The sequence below is a fragment of the Notamacropus eugenii genome, chromosome 4 (assembly GCF_028372415.1).
Source record: "Notamacropus eugenii isolate mMacEug1 chromosome 4, mMacEug1.pri_v2, whole genome shotgun sequence".
Classification (NCBI taxonomy): Eukaryota; Metazoa; Chordata; class Mammalia; order Diprotodontia; family Macropodidae; genus Notamacropus; species Notamacropus eugenii.
Genome location: NC_092875.1, coordinates 202,264,580 through 202,285,215, shown reverse-complemented (window position 1 = coordinate 202,285,215; position 20,636 = coordinate 202,264,580). Strand labels below are relative to the sequence as shown.

General features: G+C 36.0%; 1 protein-coding gene across 8 annotated transcripts in view; it reads left to right on the top strand.

Moving 5' to 3' along the window:
- ATP9B (ATPase phospholipid transporting 9B (putative)) overlaps positions 1–20,636 on the top strand; it is a 481,309-nt gene that overhangs the window by 155,586 nt on the left and 305,087 nt on the right. For all 8 annotated transcript variants that reach the window (XR_011965979.1, XM_072604052.1, XM_072604050.1 and 5 more), the window contains one exon: positions 826–877. Coding sequence is in view for 7 of the 8 variants with exons in the window: in XM_072604052.1 (XP_072460153.1) it covers positions 826–877 (52 nt within the window). In the remaining variant the exon portion in view is untranslated. The remainder of the gene's footprint in view (positions 1–825; positions 878–20,636) is intronic.

Genomic DNA, 20,636 nt, shown 5'->3' with positions numbered 1-20,636 from the left:
TTGTCTGGGTTGCTAGTATTTTGATAGGGTCACATTACAGTAAAAAAAATGGCTTTTTATTCTCTATATTCTTATTTTTTGCTATTCTGTTATAAATTTGGAATAGTTCTTTTCCTCCCCACATGGTTGTAGTAGTGGGAATTTTTGCATTTCTAAAGTCAGGTGATTCTTCTTGTTTAGTGTTAGGACGCAATCTTACCCTGTGTGGTTCTGAATACTCTGTCTTGATTAATGTTGAAGTCAAGCTCATCAGTCTTGAAACTGGCCAGTACGTTACTTGTACCTCAGTGTAATAGTAAACCTGTATCTCTCAAAGGCATTGTTTGTGCTGGAAGTCAGAGGTAATTGTCTAATAATAATAATCTAATCATAAATGGTTTGTTAAGTGTAAAATTTTTCAATTGTATGTTTTAGTTTTACCACAAATAGTTGTTAGTTATTTTAATTATCCAGAGTTGAAGTGATCATATTTCACTACAGAAAACCTGCACAAAATTTATTTAATTATTTCACAGTAATGCTGCATTTAATTAACCCTGATGATTTCTTAAGGCAAATGATGCTTTTTTAGGCCATCTAAAACTTGATGAGCTTTATAGCTTCGAAGTACTATAGTTAAAAGTACAGTTGAGTTTCTATTATTTACCCAACAGTACTTAGCCTCCCTTTTACAAAAAGTTACTTTATAAGACTATTTGAAAATCTCTTCTAAGTCACACATTATGAATTTTAAGTATATATTGCATAAACGTGAATTTAAATCTGTAAATGTATGTCACTTTTGTTTCAACGTAAGTAACTCAAGTTTTCCATTTCTTTTTGTAGAATCAAAGAATTCCATCTGATATGGTATTTCTCAGGACTTCAGAAAAAACAGGTACTATAAGAGAATTCAGTTTAATTAGTTCATTAGCTTTTTTATTTCATTCTAAGAGTTTAATTTTTACTTTTGAAACTAAAAATGCTGGAGCTACTTATTTTTCTGAGTCAATTCATAGAAGATAGTGAGCTTCATTGCTTTCTTTCTTGTCTGTTCTTCCCCCACCCCTATTTGTTTTGATTTTTGGTGCCTTTTAAAACTAAAGGACAAAGATATGGCACTATTGGGAGTATTCAAAGAAAAGAATACTACAGACTCTCAAGGTATTCCCATCAGCATTGTAGGGAAAAATATATTGTATCCCATGGTGACTACTCTGAAGAAGAGAGAATATTCTTTGGGATAATTATGTTCTTGCGTGTTTGCTTAAAGAATTCATAATATTATTTATGTTAACTGTCAAGGAATAAGATATTGTGGTTAATTTGGATGTATTTTTTCAGTGTAATAATTTATTCTAATAAAGCCAGTATATTCATTGCATCTGTAATTAGGGTATACTTAACATAATGGTATAATTGAATCTTTCATTAAAGATTGAGGATTTTTGTATCACTCCATCACTGTAGTCATTTTATGGTAGGATAGTCAGTCAGTATTATATCCCTATTATGTGCCAGACACTGTGCTAATCACTGGGAATATAAAGGAAGGCAAAAAACAAGCTCTTGAAGAGATTGAAATCTAACTGGGGAGATGGTATGCAAACAAGTGATATATCCTAAATATAAGTACATAACCAGTGGAGGGAAGGAATTACAATTAAAAGGGATTTGGGTAGAAGTTGGGATTTTAGTTGGACCTTGAAGGAAACCAGAAGGTGAAGATGAGGAAGGAGAACATACCAGGCATAGGAACCACCCAAGAACCAAGAGATGGAATGTTTTCTTTGTGAACATTAAGGAGGCCGGCGTCCTTGGTTTGAAGAGATGTTGGAGGAACGAGAGTAGAAAAGTGTAGTGTAAGGTGTAGGAAGATGAGAAAGGTAGCAGGGAAAAAGTAGGTTGTGAAGAGCTTTGAACTTTGGACAGAGGATTTTGTATTTTTCTCCTGGAAATCATAGGGAAACACTAGAGTTTATTGAATAGGGAGGGCAACATGGTCACATTTTCAGTTTAGGAAAATCACTTTGATGGCTGAATAGAGAATAAACTGTAGTGGGAATAGACTTGTGGCAGGCAGACCAACTAGCAGGGTATTGTAATAATTCTGACATGAGTTGATGAAGGCCTGTACTAGGGTAATAGCAGTATCAGAAGAGAGAAGGGCCATATTCCAGAGATGTATAGCAGAAGTGAAATCAACAGGTCTTGGCAACAAGTTTGATATAGAGAGATAATGAAGAGTTGAGGATGATACCTAGATTGTGAGCTCAGGCGACTGGGAGAAAGATGGTGACCTGAACAGTAATAGGGAACTTTGGAAAGGAGGAAAGATGATGAGTTTAGTTTTGGATGTGTTGAGTTTAAGATGTCTACTGGACAGTTGAAGGTGTCTGAAAGGAAGTTAAAGATGGGAATCTGGAGGTCAGCAGAGGATAGGGCTAGATAAATTGATTTTAGAATCACCGTAGAGATGATAATTAAAATTTTAAAAAAAATCTTTTTCTTTGTTTCATTAAATATTTCCCAATTACATTAAAATTTTTTAAGTATTCATTTTTGAAATTTGGAATTCCAATTTCTTTTCTTCCTTCCTACTCTTCCCCCACCTCTTGAAAAAGCAGGCAATACATCTGTTATATATGTAAAGTCAGGCAAGATATATTTCCATATTAGCCATGTGCAAAAGAAAGCATGCACATGCACACATACACACACACGCACACATGCAATAAAGTATGCTTCAGTTTGCACTCAGAGTTCATCAGTTCTCTCTCTGGAGGTGAATAGCATTTTTCATCATGGGTCCTTTGGAATTGTCTTGGATCATTGCCTTGATCAGAGTAGCTAAGTTTTTCACAGTTGATTATCATTTTCATACCACTGTTACTCTGTACAATGTTTTCCTTATTGTACTCACTTCACTTTGCAAAGATTATAATTACATTCATGAGACTTTATGAGATTACCGTGTGAAGTAATATAGAGGTGGACAAGAAAAGGGTCCAGTACACAGTCCTTGGGGATACTCATGATTAATGGATATGGGTTGGATAAAGATCCAGGGAAAGAGACTAAAAAAAAAAAAAAGGGACAGGGTTATAGATAGGGGGAGAATCGAGGGAGAATGATGTCCCACAAACCTATAGTGAAGAGAGTATCAAGGAGAAGAGGGTAATTGACAATGTCAAAGCTTCAGATGGGGATTAAGAAAAGGCCATTGGATTTGATGATAAAGACATTATTAATTATTTGGAGAGAGCAGTTTTGGTTGGATGATGAGGTGAGAAGCCATATTGTCGAGAATTAGGAGAGTGAGAAGAGAAGTGGAGGTATCTATTAATAGATTACCTCAAGAAGTTTAGCCACAAAGATCAAAAGAGACACAGGACAGTAGTTGTTGGGAATGTAAGGATCCAGTGAGGGTTTTCCAAAGTGGAGGAGAGACATGGGCAGGTTTGTAAGCAGTAGTGAAGCAGTCAGTAGACAAGGAGACACCGAGGATAAATGAGGGAGTGAGGATGATAGACGGTGTTATATGCTGAAAGAAATGGGATGTAATTAATAAAGGTCCAGGAAGTTGGTTTTTATATATACTGAGTCCTGACAGTACCCAAGAGAATGGTTGTTTTAATGAAGAAGTCTTTTCAGTGAGCCTTTATTTTGTTAATGTTTCTTTCTTGTTGGAAGTACCATGCAGAATTACTTCCAGTTGGGACTGTTTAAACAGCAATTCTTCTGTATAAGGGGTATGAAACAAAGTTCTCTTATCTGAAGGGAATTTTAATAGACCTTTAAGGTATGAGTTCATAGTAGTTCCTGATTTTTTTTTCTTTCTTTGAATAGCTGTTTTGATGTTGAATTAGGTTTGGAATTCAATTAATCAATATACATTTATTAAGTAAATATTATAGAGCAGTAATTGTATCAGTTTCTAGGGATGCAGAGACAAAAATGTATTAATTCTTACCCTCCAGGATTTCCTATTCTATCAAGGGAACCAACATGAACATAAATATAAATCAGTATAAATTATATACAGAAGTAATTATGCACACACACATATATGTGTGAGGGGTAGTTTCAGGGAGGTACTAGCAATGAGGCAGGGAAGTCCTTTCATAGGAGATTTTACTTGAGCTGGATCTCAAAGGAAAGTAGGAATTCTAAGAGGTGTAATGTGGAAGGGTATTCTAGGCTTGAAGGATAGACTCTGTAAAGGAAAAGATGTATTATACAGATGTATTGTCTTGTACAAGGAACCATCATATAGGTTAGTTTGGATTGTCCAAAGAATGAATGAAGGGGAAAGATAGATTGCATCTCCATTTCTGTACATCCTACTGCTCAACACTCTACTTTAGTCCCTTATTACTTTTTGCTTGAACATTTGCGATAGCATCCTAATTTGTCACTCTGCTTTTTTAATCCATTTTCTGCACAGCTACTAAAGTGAAATAGCGAATGAACTTTTTGTCTTTGTTTTGCAATTAAAATTTTTTTTCATGCTTATGGTATAGTTTTACAGATATTTGCATTTTTTAGTGAGAAGTGTTGAAGTATCAAGTTTTAGGGGCTTCTGCATTAGAATTTTTTCTTTAAAGTATATAACTTTAAATGTTAAATTTAAAGTGGTATTTTTATCTTATTTTATCAAGGATAATTTTTTTTTAAAAATCCATAACAGTTATAATTTATTTAAAATAAAACACTAGGCTAGGACCTTTGATATAATATTTAACTGGAAAATTGTTAAACTGCTGAAAAAGAAGCTTTGAAATGCAAGCACAAAAGTGTGGTAGTTTAAATGGGACTGTTTAAGTAAAGCTCTTTTGTCTTACTTACTGGCTACATTTAGAAGTCTCATTTTTAGTTCCTAAGTGTAGTGCTATAAAAATGAAGTGTAATTGTCTTAGTAAATTAAAAAAGTATCTGCTGATTACTACTAGAAAATTTTAAGTGATGACACAAATTCTGACCCTTGGGAAACAAATGTATTTTCGCCTAAGTGGGTAATTTAAAATGCCATAGTAAAGAAAAGAAGACAAAATCAAGAATCTAATGTATGCTTTTCTGCTGTTTACAGTGTTTCACTACATGTAGTAAGCCTTAAAAAAATAACAATTATATATAAAGAAGATGGTTTGGTGAGTGTCATGGTGAATAACCACAGATGTAATTACTGTAGCTATTAAGATGCAATTTCCAGTATCTTTTACAAAGAGTGAATTAGAGTGAGATGTATCATCATGGAAGGCAGCTGCATCATTCCTGTGCTTTGGTACAGAATTACAACATTCTTCATGCAGGATTTTGTTGAATTCTTAACAAATTTTTTTTTTATTTAAAGCTAAAAATATTTAGTTTTAATTTAAAGAAAAGACCATGGTACTTTTCTTAGGTTAAATTCTAATATGCAAGTACTAAGGCACAAATAGGTATGGTGGTTAGGGTTCTGGAGCTAAAAGTTAGCAGACCTGGGTGCTATTTACCATTAAGTCAGTTAAAGTCAATGAACTTTTATTAAACTTCTAGTTTGGTAGTATTATCTCCTCTAGTAACCAGCTGAGTGAGTTGTCAAGTTTCTTTCTTTTCTTTCCTCATCTTTAAATTGAAGGTGATGATTTATTAATAGTAAACATTCTATACTCACCACTCGCAGGTTTTCTGGAAATCATATAAGGTAATGCATACAAATATACTCTTTTCCCTTCGTGCAAGAATTAAATGTTAAGAAAAGATTTAAAAGGAAATCAGCTTGATATATTTTTCTTATATAAGTTTTACTTCTTAACTTTTTCCTTGAAGTAATTTTTCAGTTTTAAAATTAAGCAGTACATTTTCTTCCCTCTCCTTCACCCCAATAACCATGATTATCCCATCCCTCAAACATTGAGGCTTCTGATGTACCACTGTAGAAGTCTGTTTCTTCAGTGTATATGTTTTTTGCACATTAGATTTCTATCTACTTTTCCTATCCTCTTTTTCTAGACCGACGTATTGACGATATTTTTATTGAAATTTTAGCATGCATGTGGGTTTTTATTTAGAAAATTTTAGCTTTTAGTATTTGTACTTAAAAAAACTATAGAGCATTGTGAAGAAAAATAGGTGTTTTATAATGGCAGTTCTCCATTAAATCTTTATTCAGATGCCTCATCTTGATAAAGAGGTAACCTTCTGTTCTCATAAACTTTACAGTAGTTTATGCTTTGGGAAATTCAGTCATGGTGCAAAATGTGGTCCTATTGATATAGGCTACTTTTTGAGGATATGATTGACTTAAGTATACAAAGGTCTCTCATTCATAAGCTACTTATTTAAGTGTATATGTTTTTGCCTGTGGTAATCCATGAAGCCTCCTGGTCATTTGAGCTTTCATCTTTAAGTCTTTACCATTTATCTTTTACTTATTCCTTTCCTCCTTTCCTTCTGTCTTCCCCCCTATTCTCACTCCTTCCTTCCTTTTTGTATCATCTCACCTTCTGTAGGGAAGCCTTTCTTAATCTCTTTTAGTTCTAATGAATTCTTTCTGGAAATTACTTTCTATTTATCTTTATACATATTTTTTGCTTGTTTTCTCCCCGTAAGATTGTGTGCTGCTTGAGAACAGGGGCTGTCATTTTGCTTTCTTTGTATCCATAGTAAGCACATAATAGGCACTTAATAAATATTTATTGACTATTGACTGACATATTGTCTTCCCATATTAGAATGTAATCTTCTTGAGGGCAGGGACTGTTTTTGTCTTTTTTTTAAGTATTCCTGCTGCCTGGCACATAACGAGGACGATATAATTTGTTGAACGATGAAAGGCAAAAATATGAAATGCTCTTCAATGCTATTGTTACTTCCCTTCTACTTGTATGATAATGGTGGCACATTCATGTAGAATAAATATGGAGATCATTCTGAAATGGTGCTAACTGAGTTTATTACAGCTTTTTGTTATGTAATCTCAACTGGGCCTTCACTGTGGCAGGAGGGACTTTTTTTTTAACCTCTAATAAATTTATTGTCCCACTTTGCACAGTAACTTTTTCTAAATGTTTTTATTCCTCATGTGTCCTATAACTATCCCTCTTCTTCCCCTCTCAGCCTTATATTTCATTGAAAAAAAGTTAGACTTTTTGCCAAAAGCTTCCCCTCCCACTCTCCTCATTTCACATTTTTCAGATACCTTTCTGCTCTATCTTTTCCTTCAGTCTGTCTCCCATGAAGATGAGGCTCTTTGCCTTGCCAAGCCAAAACCCTCTACATGCACAAATGATCCCATTCCATCCTTTCTTCCCTAGCATATTTCCCCTTCTCTCACTCCTGTATTCTCACCACTCTGTGGTAAGTACTTGGCAAAGAGCCCTGGCACTTAGCATAATGCCTGGCAATAGTAGGCGGCACTTAATAAATGCTTGTTGACTGAAAGTGTCTGCTTTTCTATTGTCTGTAGATGTGCCCAGATCTCTCTATCCTTCAAAAACCTTTACTCAATTCTCTGTCTCCTCTAGCTGTCATGCTATACTTCCATCTCTTCTGTGGTTAAACTTCTTGAGAAGGTGAACTACAATTGATGCCTCCATTTCCTTTCCTTTTACTATTTTAACTATGCAACCTGGTTTCCAACCTCATCACTCAATTGAAACTGTTCTCTCCAAAATTACCAGTGATCTTCTGTTTGGCAAATCTAATGACCTTTTCTCAATCTTTGTCCTTCTTGAATTCTCTGCAGCCTTTGGTGCTGTCATTCACCCCCTTCTCCTTAATTATCCCTTCTCTTTAGGTTTTAATGGTTGCTTTTTTCCTGATGTTTTTTCTTACTTATCTGATTCTTCATTCTTTGTGGGATCTTCATCTAGGTCATGTCTGCTACTGATAGGTATCCCCCAAGGCTGTGTTCTGGACCTTCTTCTCCCTCTATTTTATTTCTTTTGGTGATCTTATCAGCTCCTGTGTATTCAGTTACCATTTCTGTGCAGATGATTCTTACATATATTTGTTTAGTCTTAACCTTTCTACCAATGTTTAGTCTTACATCTCCAAATGCTTGTTGTATATCTCAAATTGGTTGTCATCTTAAATAAAACATCTTAAATTCAACATGTCCAAAACTGTACTTTATACTATATAATAAATATAAGACTATTTTTAAAAATCAACAAATTTTATTAAGCTCATTATAAATATATCAGGCAATGTCTTAGGTACTGAGATTAAGTAAAAATGAAACCATCTGTGCCATCAAGGAGATTATATTCTACCAGGAAGCTGAAAGATCTACAGATAAATAGATATGAAATATGTACAAAATAAGTACAAGGTATATACGGTGGGGGTGGGGAAGGGAGAACCGCTATCAGTTGAGTGATCAGGAAAGATCTCATGTAGGAAGTGCTGCTTGAACTGAATTTTGAAAGAGGTTATTTAAGAAGTGAAGAAGTCATGGGCCTGGGATGGAGTTAGCTAGTTAAAAGGTATAGAGACAATATGGTTCATTTCATTATAATCATTTTGACTTCACCAAAATGTGTAAGAAATGAATATAACGTGTAATAAATACAAAAAGATAAGCTGGAGCTAGATTTTGAAAGGATTCAAATGCCAAACATAAGAGTTTTTATTTGATACAGAAGGGAAGCATGAAGCCACTAGAACTTCTTAACTAGAGAGTAACATGGTCAAACGTCTTCTGTGGGATTATTATTCCTGGCATCTATGTGGAGGATGAATTGGCAAGGGAAGAGACTAGAGTTGGAGCTCACTTAAGAGGCAACTGCAGTAGCTCAGGTTAGAGGTGATGAGGGCCCCAACTAAAGTGGTGACTGAGTGGAGAGAAGGAGATAGTTGAGAGAGCTATGGAGGTAGAAGTGACAAGAATTGGCTTTTGATTAGATATAAAGGCTGAGGGAGAAGGTAGAATAAAAGGTTTGAGCTGCAGGGCCTGAAAATATTGAATACTATGTTATTGTTTTTCTTTTCTGTTTACGTTTTTTATCCTTTTCTTGAATTGTGTATTTGAAGATCAGATTTTCTGTTCAGCTCTGGTCTTTTTTTTTTTTTTTTTAATTTATTTATTTAAGTTTTCAACATTCATTTCCACAAAATTTTGGGTTCCATATTTTCTCCCCATTTCTGCCCTCCCCTCACCCCAAAAGGCCAAGCATTCTAATTACCGCTATCACCAATCTGTCCTCCCTTCTAACACCCCTCCCTTCCCTTATACCCATCTTCTCTTTTGTTCTGAATGGCAAGATAAATTTCTATACCTCATTACCTGTATTTCTTATTTCCGAGTTGCAAGAACAATACTCAACAGCTGTTCCTAAAACTTGGAGTTCCAGCTTCTCTTCATCCCTCCCTCCCCACCCATTCCCTTTGGGAAGGCAAGCAATTCAATATAGACCATAGCTGCATAGTTTTGCAAATGACTTCCATAATAGTCGTGTTGTGTAAGACTAACTATATTTCCCTCCATCCTGTCCTGCCCCCAATTCCTTCTATTCTCTCTTTTGATCCTGTCCCTCCCCAAAATTGCTCCCTCTTCCACCTCCCTCCCTTCCATAATCTCCCCACCCTGCTTATCCCCTTCTGCTGTACTCTCCTGTATTGTAAGATAGGTTTTCATACCAAAATGACTGTGCATTTTATTCTTTCCTTTAATTAAATGTAATGAGATAAGCTTCATGTTTTTTCTCTCACCTCTCCCCTTTTTTTACTTGCCTCTTTTATGAGAGATAATTTGCCCCATTCCATTTCTCCCTTTCTCCTCCCAATATATTTCTCTTTCACTGCTTAATTTCATTATTTTAAGATAAGATCCCATCCTATTCAATTCACCTTATGCTGTGTGTGTGTGTGTGTGTGTGTGTCTGTGTACGTGTGTGTGTGTGTGTATAATCCCACCAACTACCCAGATACTGAAAAGTTTCAGGAGTTACAAATATTGTCTTTCCATGTAGGAATGTAAACAGTTCAACTTTAGTAAGTCCCTTATGACTTTTCTTTGCTGTTTACCTTTTCATGCTTCTCTTCATTCTTGTGTTTGAAAGTCAGATTTTCTTTTCAGCTCTGGTCTTTTCATCAAGAATGCTTGAAAGTCCTCTATTTCATTGAAAGGCCAATTTTTCCCCTGAAGTATTATACTCAGTTTTGCTGGGTGGGTGATTCTTGGTTTTAGGCCTAGTTCCTTTGACTTCTGGAATATCGTATTCTAAGCCCTTTGATCTCTTAATGTAGAAGCTGCCAGATCCTGTGTTATCCTGATTATATTTCCACAATACTTGAATTGTTTCTTTTTAGCTCCTTGCAATATTTTCTCCTTGACCTGGGAACTCTGGAATTTGGCTGCAATGTTCCTAGGAGTTTCTCTTTTTGGATCTCTTTCAGGCGGTAATCGGTGGATTCTTTGAATACTTATTTTGCCCTCTGGTTCTAGAGTATCAGGGCAGTTTTCCCTAATAATTTCATGAAAGATGAGGTCTAGGCTCTTTTTTTGATCATGGCTTTCAGGTAGTCCCATAATTTTTAAAATTGTCTCTCCTGGAATTATTTTCCAGGTCACTTGTTTTTCCAATGAGGTATTTCACATTATCTTCCATTTTTTCATTCTTTTGGTTTTGTTGTGATTTCTTGGTTTCTCATAAAGTCATTAGCCTCCATCTGTTTCATTCTAATTTTGGAAGAACTATTTTTTTCAGTGAGCTTTTGAATCTCCTTTTCCATTTGGCTAATTCTGCTTTTGAAAGCATTCTTCTCCTCCTTGGCTTTTTGAACCTCTTTTGCCAACTGAGTTAGCCTATTTTTAAAGGCATTACTTTCTTCAGCATTTTTTTGGGTCTCCTTCAGCAAGGTGTTGACCCGCTTTTTATGCTTTTCTTGCATCCCTCATTTCTCTTCCCAATTTTTCCTCCACCTCTCTTACTTGATTTTCAAAATCCTTTTTGAGCTCTTCCATGGCCTGAGCCTATTGAATATTTATTTTGGATGTTTGGGATATAGAAGCCTTGACTTTTATGTCTTTTCCTGATGCTAAGCATTGTTCTTCCTCATCTGAAAGGAAGGGAGGAAATGCCTGTTCACCAAGAAAAGTAACCTTCTATAGTCTTATTTTTTTTCCCTTTTTTGGGCATTTTCCCCAACCTGTTACTTGACTTTTGGGTCCTTTGTCAAGAGTAGGATATACTCTAGGAATCTGTGAGATCTCAGTTCCTCCAAAGTGGCACAATCAAGTGTCTACTGGTCTGGACGCAGAAGGGGATTTTTTTGCCCAGAATGTTAGCAGTTACCTCTCCACAGCCTCCTGGCCTCTAGTTCTGCCAAGTCAGCACTGGGGGCTGATTTTCAGATAAGCTGGATGGGCAGGGCCGCCATTCAGTGTGAGACAAAGACCAGGTCCCCCAGGGCCTCCACACAAGGCTGAGGTGAGACTCAGCTCTTCAGTGCCCCCAGGGGTTTTTACGCTCCAACAATGGAGAGGTTGGTAGGCTGCTGTGCAGCCTCTGTGGCTGCTGCTATGGGAAGGCCCTTTTCCCTTCTTGGCCAGCTGAAAATACCCTGTCACTGACCTTTGGCGCCTGTGGGTTGAGGGATCTGGGAACTGCTGCTACTGAGACTGGGGATTCCGGGACTGGAGATTCCACCCCCAAGGTCTGTTCACGAGCCACCCGGCGAGGCCAGGGCTGTGCTGGGCTCCGCTCCGCGTCCGGTGCAACCAACATTTCCCATGGGTCTTTCAGGTCACCCTGGGCTGGAAATCTGCTTCACTCTGTTGTTCTCCACTTCTGCTGCTCCAGAATTTGTTGAGAGTCCCTCTTTACAGGTATTTTATGGGCTGTGTGGGGAGACCCTGTGTATGTGTGTCTTTCTACTCTGCCATCTTGACTCCACCCCCCTAGCGTGTTCTTTAAGAAACGTTGGAAGTCCCCTATTTCATTAAATGTCTGTCTTTCCCCTGAAAGATTATGCTCAGTTTTGCTGGGTAGTTGATTCTTGGTTGTAATCTAAGCTCTTTTGCCTTCTGAAATATCATATTCTAAGCCCTCCGATCCTTTAATGTAGAAGCTGCTAAGTCCTGTATGATCCTGACTGTGGCTACTTGATGTTTGAACTATTTCTTTCTAACTGCTTACAATATCTTCTCCTTGACCTGATAGTTCTGGAATTTGGCAAAAAATATTCCTTGAAATTTTTACTTGGGGATCTCTTTCAGGAGGTGATTGTTGAATTCTTTCAATGACTATTTGACCCTCTGGTTCTAAAATATCAGGTCAGTTTTCCTTGATAATTTCTTGAAAGATATTATCTGGGCTCTTTTTTTTTTTTAAATAGTGACTTTCAGGTTATCCAATAATTTTTAAATTATCTCTTCTGAACCTGTTTTCCTGGTCACTTGTTTTTCCAGTGAGGTATTTTATATTCTCTTCTATTTTTCGTTCTTTTGATTTTGTTTGATTCTTAATGTCTCATAGACTTTTTCGCTTCTATCTGCCCAATTCTACTTTTTAAGGAATTATTTTCTTCAGTTAGCTTTTGTAACTCCTTCTCCATTTGGCCGATTCTACTTTTAAAGGAGGTGTTTTCTTTAGTCAATTTTTGTGCTTCTTTTCCAAGACTGTTGACTCCTTTTTCATAATTGTTTTGCATAACTGTCATTTCTTTTTCCAGTTTTTCTTCTACCTCTCTTACTTGAGTTTTTAAATTCTTTTTGAGATCTTCTAAGACATTTTTTGAGCTTGAGACCACTTTATATTTCCCTTCATTTTGACATTGTTGTCTTCTTCAGAGTTTGTGTTTTGATTTTCCCTGTCACCATAGTAGCTTTCAATGGTCAGGGTTCTTTTTTGTTTTTTGCTCATTTTTAAAAGCTGAGCTCTCCTTCATGGGTACAGGGAGGCACTATTCTAAGCTTTTTTCACTGGAGACCAGGGATCTGGTCACTGGCTTTCTGTACCGGGGCCTCTGGGGCTGGCAGCCTCACAGCCAGCCTGCTGTGCCACTGACCTGCTGAACCAGCACTATGGGGACTTGGTTGTCTATCTGTGCTGTAGCTAACAGAAACTGACCTTTCCTGAAGTCCTTCTGAGTTATCTTAGGCTATAAAATTGTTTCATTCCATCCTTTTTTTGTGGATACTGTTGCTCCAGGATTTTTTTAGATGCCTGATTTAATGTTGTTTCCAAGGGAAATTGGGGAGAGCATGCAACTTCCTTGCTTCTCTCTGCCATCTATCTGGACTTGAGCCTGAAAATATTGTTTTGACTTTGACCCAAATGGGGAATTTTTGGCTAAGGTAGACTCAAGGAGGAAAAGATCATGAGTTCTGTTTTGATCATATTGAGTTTAGGATATCTCTAGCAAAGCATCTGAAACTTTTTCTCCTTACAAACTACTTTTCACCCAAGAAATTTTTTCATGATCCCAGGTATATAGGTAGATATACAAATCAAACATTTACTGATGATAAATCAATAAGAAATTTATTTTAAAACAATTTTTTGGCAAATATACATGTACATATATATGTATAATTTTACCATTTTAATTGAAGAGAAAAGCAAATTTGCATAGTAATGAGATAGATGTGCTTGCTTATTTTTACATAAGGAATTAAATCTTGGCAGAAGTAGAGCATCTTCAGTGTTTTTCAGGGTTGATCGATATTTTGATTTTATATTCGTCAATGCTGGGAATACCACTCTGCTTAAATATGCAGTACAAAATGGCAGAAGTGTGTTTCATACTGTTTCAGAAATTGTTGGAAATTCTGTCTTAATCCCAAGCCAAAATTCCTTTAATGATTTTTTTTTAAGAAACTCAAGTTTTAAACCTAAGTTTGATAAGTTAGCAAATTCTTCTTGAACTTTTAGTGGCAGGTGACTGACATTTTTTATTTCAATTGAGTGTGATTTATGAACTCAGTATAGTTTTTTTTTGGAATAAGACTTTGAAAGGAAGTGTTTCTGAAACTTTTCCTAATCACTTGAGATGTTCAGGTACAACTCTTAACAATTAAATCTTTGGGAAGGTCATTTTCTTTTCTTCTTTTTTAAGTTTTATTTATTTATTTTTAGATTTCGACATTCATTTCCACAAAATTTTGAGTTCCAGTTTTTCTCCCCATCTCTCCCCTTCCCTTACCCCTTAACCCTTGCATTCTGATTACCCTTCCCTCAATGTGCCCTCCCTTCTATCACACCCCACCCTTCCCTTATCCCCATCTTCTCTTTTGTAGGGCAAGATTAACTTCTATACCCCATTACCTGTATTTCTTATTTCCCAGTTATATGCAATAACAATTCTCAACATTCATTTCTAATACTTTAAATTCTAACTTCTCTCCCTCCCTCCCCATCCATCCCCACTGAGAAGGCAAGCAATTCAATACAGGCTATATATGTGTCATTTTGTAAAACACTTCCATGATAGTCATGTTGTGTAAGACTAACTATTTTGCCCTCCATCCTACCTTATCCTCCCCTTTTTTTCCTATTCTCTCATTTGACCTTGTCCCTTCTCAAAAGTGTTTACTTCTAGTTACTTCTTTCATCCATTGTCCTCCCTTCTGTCATCCCCCTCACCCCACTTGTGCCCTTCTCTCCTACTTTCCTATAGTGTAAGATAGATTTTTGTACCAAATTTAGTGAGCATGTTATTCCCTCCTTAAGCTATATATGATGAGAGTAAGCTTCACTTTTCCCCTCTCACCTCCTGAAAGAGACCTGAAAAGAGAAACTCCTAGGAATATTGTGACCAAATTTCAGAGTTTCCAGGTCAAGGAGAAAATATTGCAAGCAGATGGAAAGAAACAATTCGAGTATTATAGAAGTACAATCAGGATAACACAGCATCTGGCAGCTTCTACATTAAGGGACCTAAATACTTGAAATAGGTTGTTCCAGAACTCAGAGGAACTGGGATTAAAACCAAGAATCACCTCCCCAACAAAACAGAGTATAATGCTTCAAGGGAAAAAATGATCATTCAATGATATAGGAGACTTTCAAGCATTCTTGATGAAAAGACCAGAACTGAGTAGAAAATTTGACTTTCAGACAGAAGAATCAAGAGTAGCATGAAAAGGTAAACAGGAAAGAAAAACCTTAAAAGACTTTCTAAAGCTGAGCTGTTTACATTCCTACATGGAAAGATAATATTTGTAACTCTTGAGACTTTTCTCAGTATTTGGGTAGGTGGAAGGATTACACACACACACACACACACACACACACACACACACACACACACATGTGCATGCATGCATATAGACAGAAAGTACATGTTGAGTTTAATCAAAAGAGATGATATCCATAAAAAAATAAAATAAAATTAAGGGGTGAGAGGAAAATATTGGAAGGAGAAAGTGAGAAATGGAATGGGGCAAACTATCACTCATAAAAGAGATAATGGAAGGTCGTTTTCAATTATAAAATCATCTGTAGCTATAAACATTTCTAAAGAACCATTTTTCATCCTATTCTTCCATATGTTAACTTTTTAAGGAAAACTTTCAATTTTATCTTTTAACATAATTGTTACAAGTTTTTTTAAGGCGACATGTTTAAATCATTGAGTTTTTTGAAAGTATCCAGCAAATAACACAGCTTGAAAGCCCTAAGTCATGAAAAAATTAACAAGCTCAGTTTTCTGCTCAGTGAAAAATATAACAACTTCTTTCAATTTCAATCTGTTTAAACTTTGTCTTGTTGAGAGCCACCTTACCTCTGCATGTAGTAATAAGCTTTTGTAATCTGAGTACATGTCCGTGTTTGAAAACACTTGACTGTTAGGAGCATGACTTTTAATTAATAATTTTTATAGTATTATGAAGGAGAACATTGAACTCCGGTGATTTTTTTTTGGCTATGAGTTCCTCCTGAGGGATGATGCAGTGAGCAGAAGTGATACATTCACTGCCACCAGTTTTAACTTTTGCTGCAAATCCAACATTCTTGTCCATCATTGTACCAGCACTGATTATACATACTCTAGTGCAATTTTTCTCTCGCAAACCTTCATTTGTGAAAAATTCATCAGCTTCAAGAATTATATCTTCCTTTCTTGTCTGCCCTTGCAAAGGGTGGCAAAACTGTAATTCCTCATGTATACTTCCTTCATAAATATATCTTACGTAAACCAACAACTGTGCCATGCTAGAAATAGCAGTAGTTTCATTGAATTGCAGACTTTGGGCTGCCCTTAAGCCTGGTAATAAACTGCTGGAATTGGTCATTACTAATTTTGGAAATTCTTTTGGAAACAATATCATTCAGTGAAGGAATTATACACATTTTATCCCCATAGTTTTTCTCATGAACTATTTCTGGCATTTTAATAGTAGCAGGTAATATAAGATCTTCTATCATATAGGGCTTTTTAGTTTTTGCAGTTAAATAAGTTTCACAAGATGCAAGTCAGTAATTTTAATTTACAGTAACTAATTTCTCAAAAATCATGGGGTTTTTTATGTGAAGGTTTTAAAAGTCATTCAGAATATTCCTTTTGTTTATTGCAGTATGCTGCATGCTTGGTATTAAGCTGTTGTTTGGTTTGGCTGCTTTCACATTCTCTGCAACCAAAACTTCATTACAAATTAAATGAAGAGGTTTTTCCACATCATCATCATTATATAGTAAATACATATTATAAAAATGATTCAGCATATTTCTTTTTCTTGTGAATTTAGATGCAATACAACCTGTAGCTAAGACTCTGCCATGTTGTCATCAGTATTTTTACTTCTTTTGTCTAAATTTAGCCACTTATCTATAGCTGAAAAATATTTTTGCCCTAAAATATAACTATTGCCAGTAATTTCTCAAATAGTAAATACATTTGTTTGTCCTTAATTTAATTTAAAAATTGTGGTTCGCGCTTACAATGGTGATGGTAGAGAAATGTTATTAAAGGACTTCTGTGTTTACTTGCTGAAATTAAACACTTGTTTTTCTGTAAAAGAAGGAGACAACAGAAATTTTAAAACTCAAACATTTCTAAGGCAATATAATCCAAATATATACTAATCTGATATTTACAGGCTGAGGAATGATCGTAGGAAAATATTAAAACTCTTTATTTTCTGTAATTAAATTATTATGTTTGTGCAAGACCAGAAAGCTTTGTATGTATAGTAAAAACACTGTAATTCATAACATGATGTAGTCTCGAATCTGAGCCGAGGTGTTTCTGGCAACATTCGTTTCTTTGTGTGGTGTGATAGTATGTGCAATGCAAAATTTTCATGTTGTGTGTTCAAAACCAAGGCTTCAGCGAAGTTATGTTATACAACATGGGCAAGTGCTACCTGAAACACCTTGGATTCATTAAACATTTGATTTTGAATTCATTTTTGGCCATTGCACATTTATAAATCTTTTACTGTTGCCAAATTTTTCATGACCTCCATATTTAGTTATGTGACTCATATGGGGTTGGCAAACCACAGTTTAAGGGAGTGCTGATCTGTGGAATGTGAAGTACTTAATAAGTAATTGATGAGGTATAATCAGATCTCAGGAGAGAGAAATTTGTGGTGGGGAGCAGTGTGTAGATATAGGAATCATCTACAGAGATGGTAATTGAACCAGTGGGATTTGATAAGATCCTTAATAGACTTTAGAGAGAGAAAAGGGATCAGGGAAGAACCTTGACATGTATTTCCACACTTTGGAAGTGAGATAACATATTCCCATACTTTGGGGCTCATCTGTCTCCAACAGAGGAGATAGATGAAATATGATTAGTTAATGATGTGTGAATCATTTCTGAGTCAGCTTTTTTGTCTAACAAGGCCACCAGGATATTATGGGAAAGATAAATAGCAAATTAAAAGGAAAGAAAATGTGAAGACCTCCTACCCAGCCCATTTAATTAAACTATTGTCACTTCCCAAATTGGAGATTGATAAAGAATTGGACATTGACAAGGCTATCACCATTTCCTAAATCTGCAAGTCATTTGCAAAACCTATGGTAGAACAACAATAATAATAAATGTTTAATGTCTTTGTCAGTCACAGAAAACAAACGGAAGTCAAAGGAAAGAATAAAAACAGAGGCACCTTTAAAATTAGCAAGAATCAAGTAAAAATAAAAATAGATTTTCTGCTAATTTGTCAGGAGACTCTTTCCTCTTTCCTTGTTCTCAGTCCTATTTCCTTTGGACTGTTATACCCATGTAGAGCTAAATTCCTGTCATGTATGCTTCCATTCCAGTAAGTCTTAATCAGCACTTATTATGTACCTGGTCCTGTGCTAAGTTCTGGGTATACAAATAAAAGGAAAAGCAATTCCTTCTCTTGGGAAGCTTGAATTCTAATGGGGGAAAAAACACATGAAAAGGAGCTGAAAAGTGGATGGGGGGAAAGCAAGGGAAATATTTTCATTGTGACAAAGTGTGGAGAAGTAAAAGCAGGAAGAATAATTTAGGATGACTTATCTGAACCCTTCCTCAAAATGGAAATTCCAACAGGAAATCATTAATTGGAGAAGGGGTGGAGAGTGGAAGGATATTTTAGGCTGAGGGAACTTCTAGGGTAAGATGGCAGCAGATACATTAATCTGGAGAGTTCAAAGAAGAGCTTAGACAAGAATGTGGTATCAAGCTATGATATGGAATATATATACTATAATTTGGGTCTCTAGTTCCTCTTCCTTGCTGCTTAAACTTGAGCCATTTGTGGGTAGACATTAGAGGCCATGGATTTTGCTGTTGGCCCCTGTGAATTAATGAATGCCTCACCTACTATTTTAATTCATTTTAGTGATTTCCTGTGGTATCCAGCTTGCTGGGTACATGTAGTCATTTTTCTCCATTTCTTATTTTTATTTTATTCTTTTTTACTTAATTCTTTTCAGGTTAAAAATCTGTTTTCTCTTTTCCACATCTTGACTCTTCTCTCCCCTAGAAAAGCAAAAGTATTATTACAAATATGCATAATCAAGCCAAATAAATTGATACATTGATCATATCCAAAAATATATCTCATTTTGCTCCATCTGTCTCTCATCTCTGTTTCAGGAGATGGAGAATGTGCTTCATCATTTCTGTGGCAATGTACTTATTGCATTGATCAGTGTTGTCAAATCTTTCAAAGTTATTTGATAATACCTTTCTTCTTATATATATTCTTGTTGTGCTCACTTCACTCAGGATCAGTTCATAGAAGTTCCTAGGTTTCTTTGAAACTGTTTTATTTCTTTTTTTTTAAATTAATTTATTTAACTTTTAACATTCATTTTCACAAAATTTTGGGTTCCAAATTTTCTCCCCATTTGTCCCCTCCCCCCACCCCAAAACACCGAGGATTCTAATTGCCCCTATCATTAATCTACCCTCTCTTCTATCATCCCTCCCTTCCCTCGTCCCCATCTTCTCTTTTGTCCTGTAGGGCCAGATAACTTTCTGTACCCCTTTACCTGTATTTCTTATTTCCTAGTAGCAAGAACAGTACTCGACAGTTGTTCCTAAAACTTTGAGTACCAACTTCTCTTCATCCCTCCCTCCCCACCCCTTCCCTTTGGAAGGCAAGCAATTCAATATAGGCCATATCTGTGTAGTTTTGCAAATGACTTCCATAATAGTCGTGTTGTGTAAGACTAACTATATTTCCCTCCATCCTATCCTGCCCCCCCATTACTTCTATTCTCTCTTTTGATCCTGTCCCTCCCCAAGAGTGTTGACTTCTAATTGCTCCCTCCTCCTATTGCCCTCCCTTCCATCCTCCCCCCCACCCTGCTTAACCCCTTCTCCCCCACTTTCCTGTATTGTAAGATAGGTTTTCATACCAAAATGAGTGTGCATTTTATTCCTTCCTTTAGTGGAATGTAATGAGAGTAAACTTCATGTTTTTCTCTCCCCTCCCTTCTTTTTCCCTCCACTAAAAAGTCTTTTGCTTGCCTCTTTTATGAGAGATAATTTGCCCCATTCCATTTCTCCCTTTCTCCTTCCAATATATTTCTCTCTCACCGTTTAATTTCATTTTTTTAAGATCTGATCCCATCCTATTCAATTCATTCTGTGCTCTATGTGTGTGTGTGTGTGTGTGTGTGTGTGTGTGTGTGTGTGTGTGTGTAATCCCACCCACTACCCAGATACTGAAAAGTTTCAAGAGTTACAAATATTTTCTTTCCATGTAGGAACGTAAACAGTTCAACTTTAGTAAGTTCCTTATGACTTTTCTTTGCTGTTTACCTTTTCATGCTTCTCTTCATTCTTGTGTTTGAAAGTCAAATTTTCTTTTCAGCTCTGGTCTTTTCATCAAGAATGCTTGAAAGTCCCCAATTTCATTGAAAGACCATTTTTTCCCCTGAAGTATTATACTCAGTTTTGCTGGGTAGGTGATTCTTGGTTTTAGTCCTAGTTCCTTTGACTTCTGGAATGTGATATTCCACGCCCTTCGATCCCTTAATGTAGAAGCTGCTAAATCTTGTGTTATCCTGATTATATTTCCACAATACTTGAATTATTTCTTTCTAGCTGCTTGCAATATTTTCTCCTTAACCAGGGAACTCTGGAATTTGGCCACAATGTTCCTAGGAGTTTCTCTTTTTGGATCTCTTTCAGGCAGTGATCGGTGGATTCTTTGAATACTTATTTTGCCCTCTGGTTCTAGAATCTCAGGGCAGTTTTCCTTGATAATTTCATGAAAGATGATGTCTAGGCTC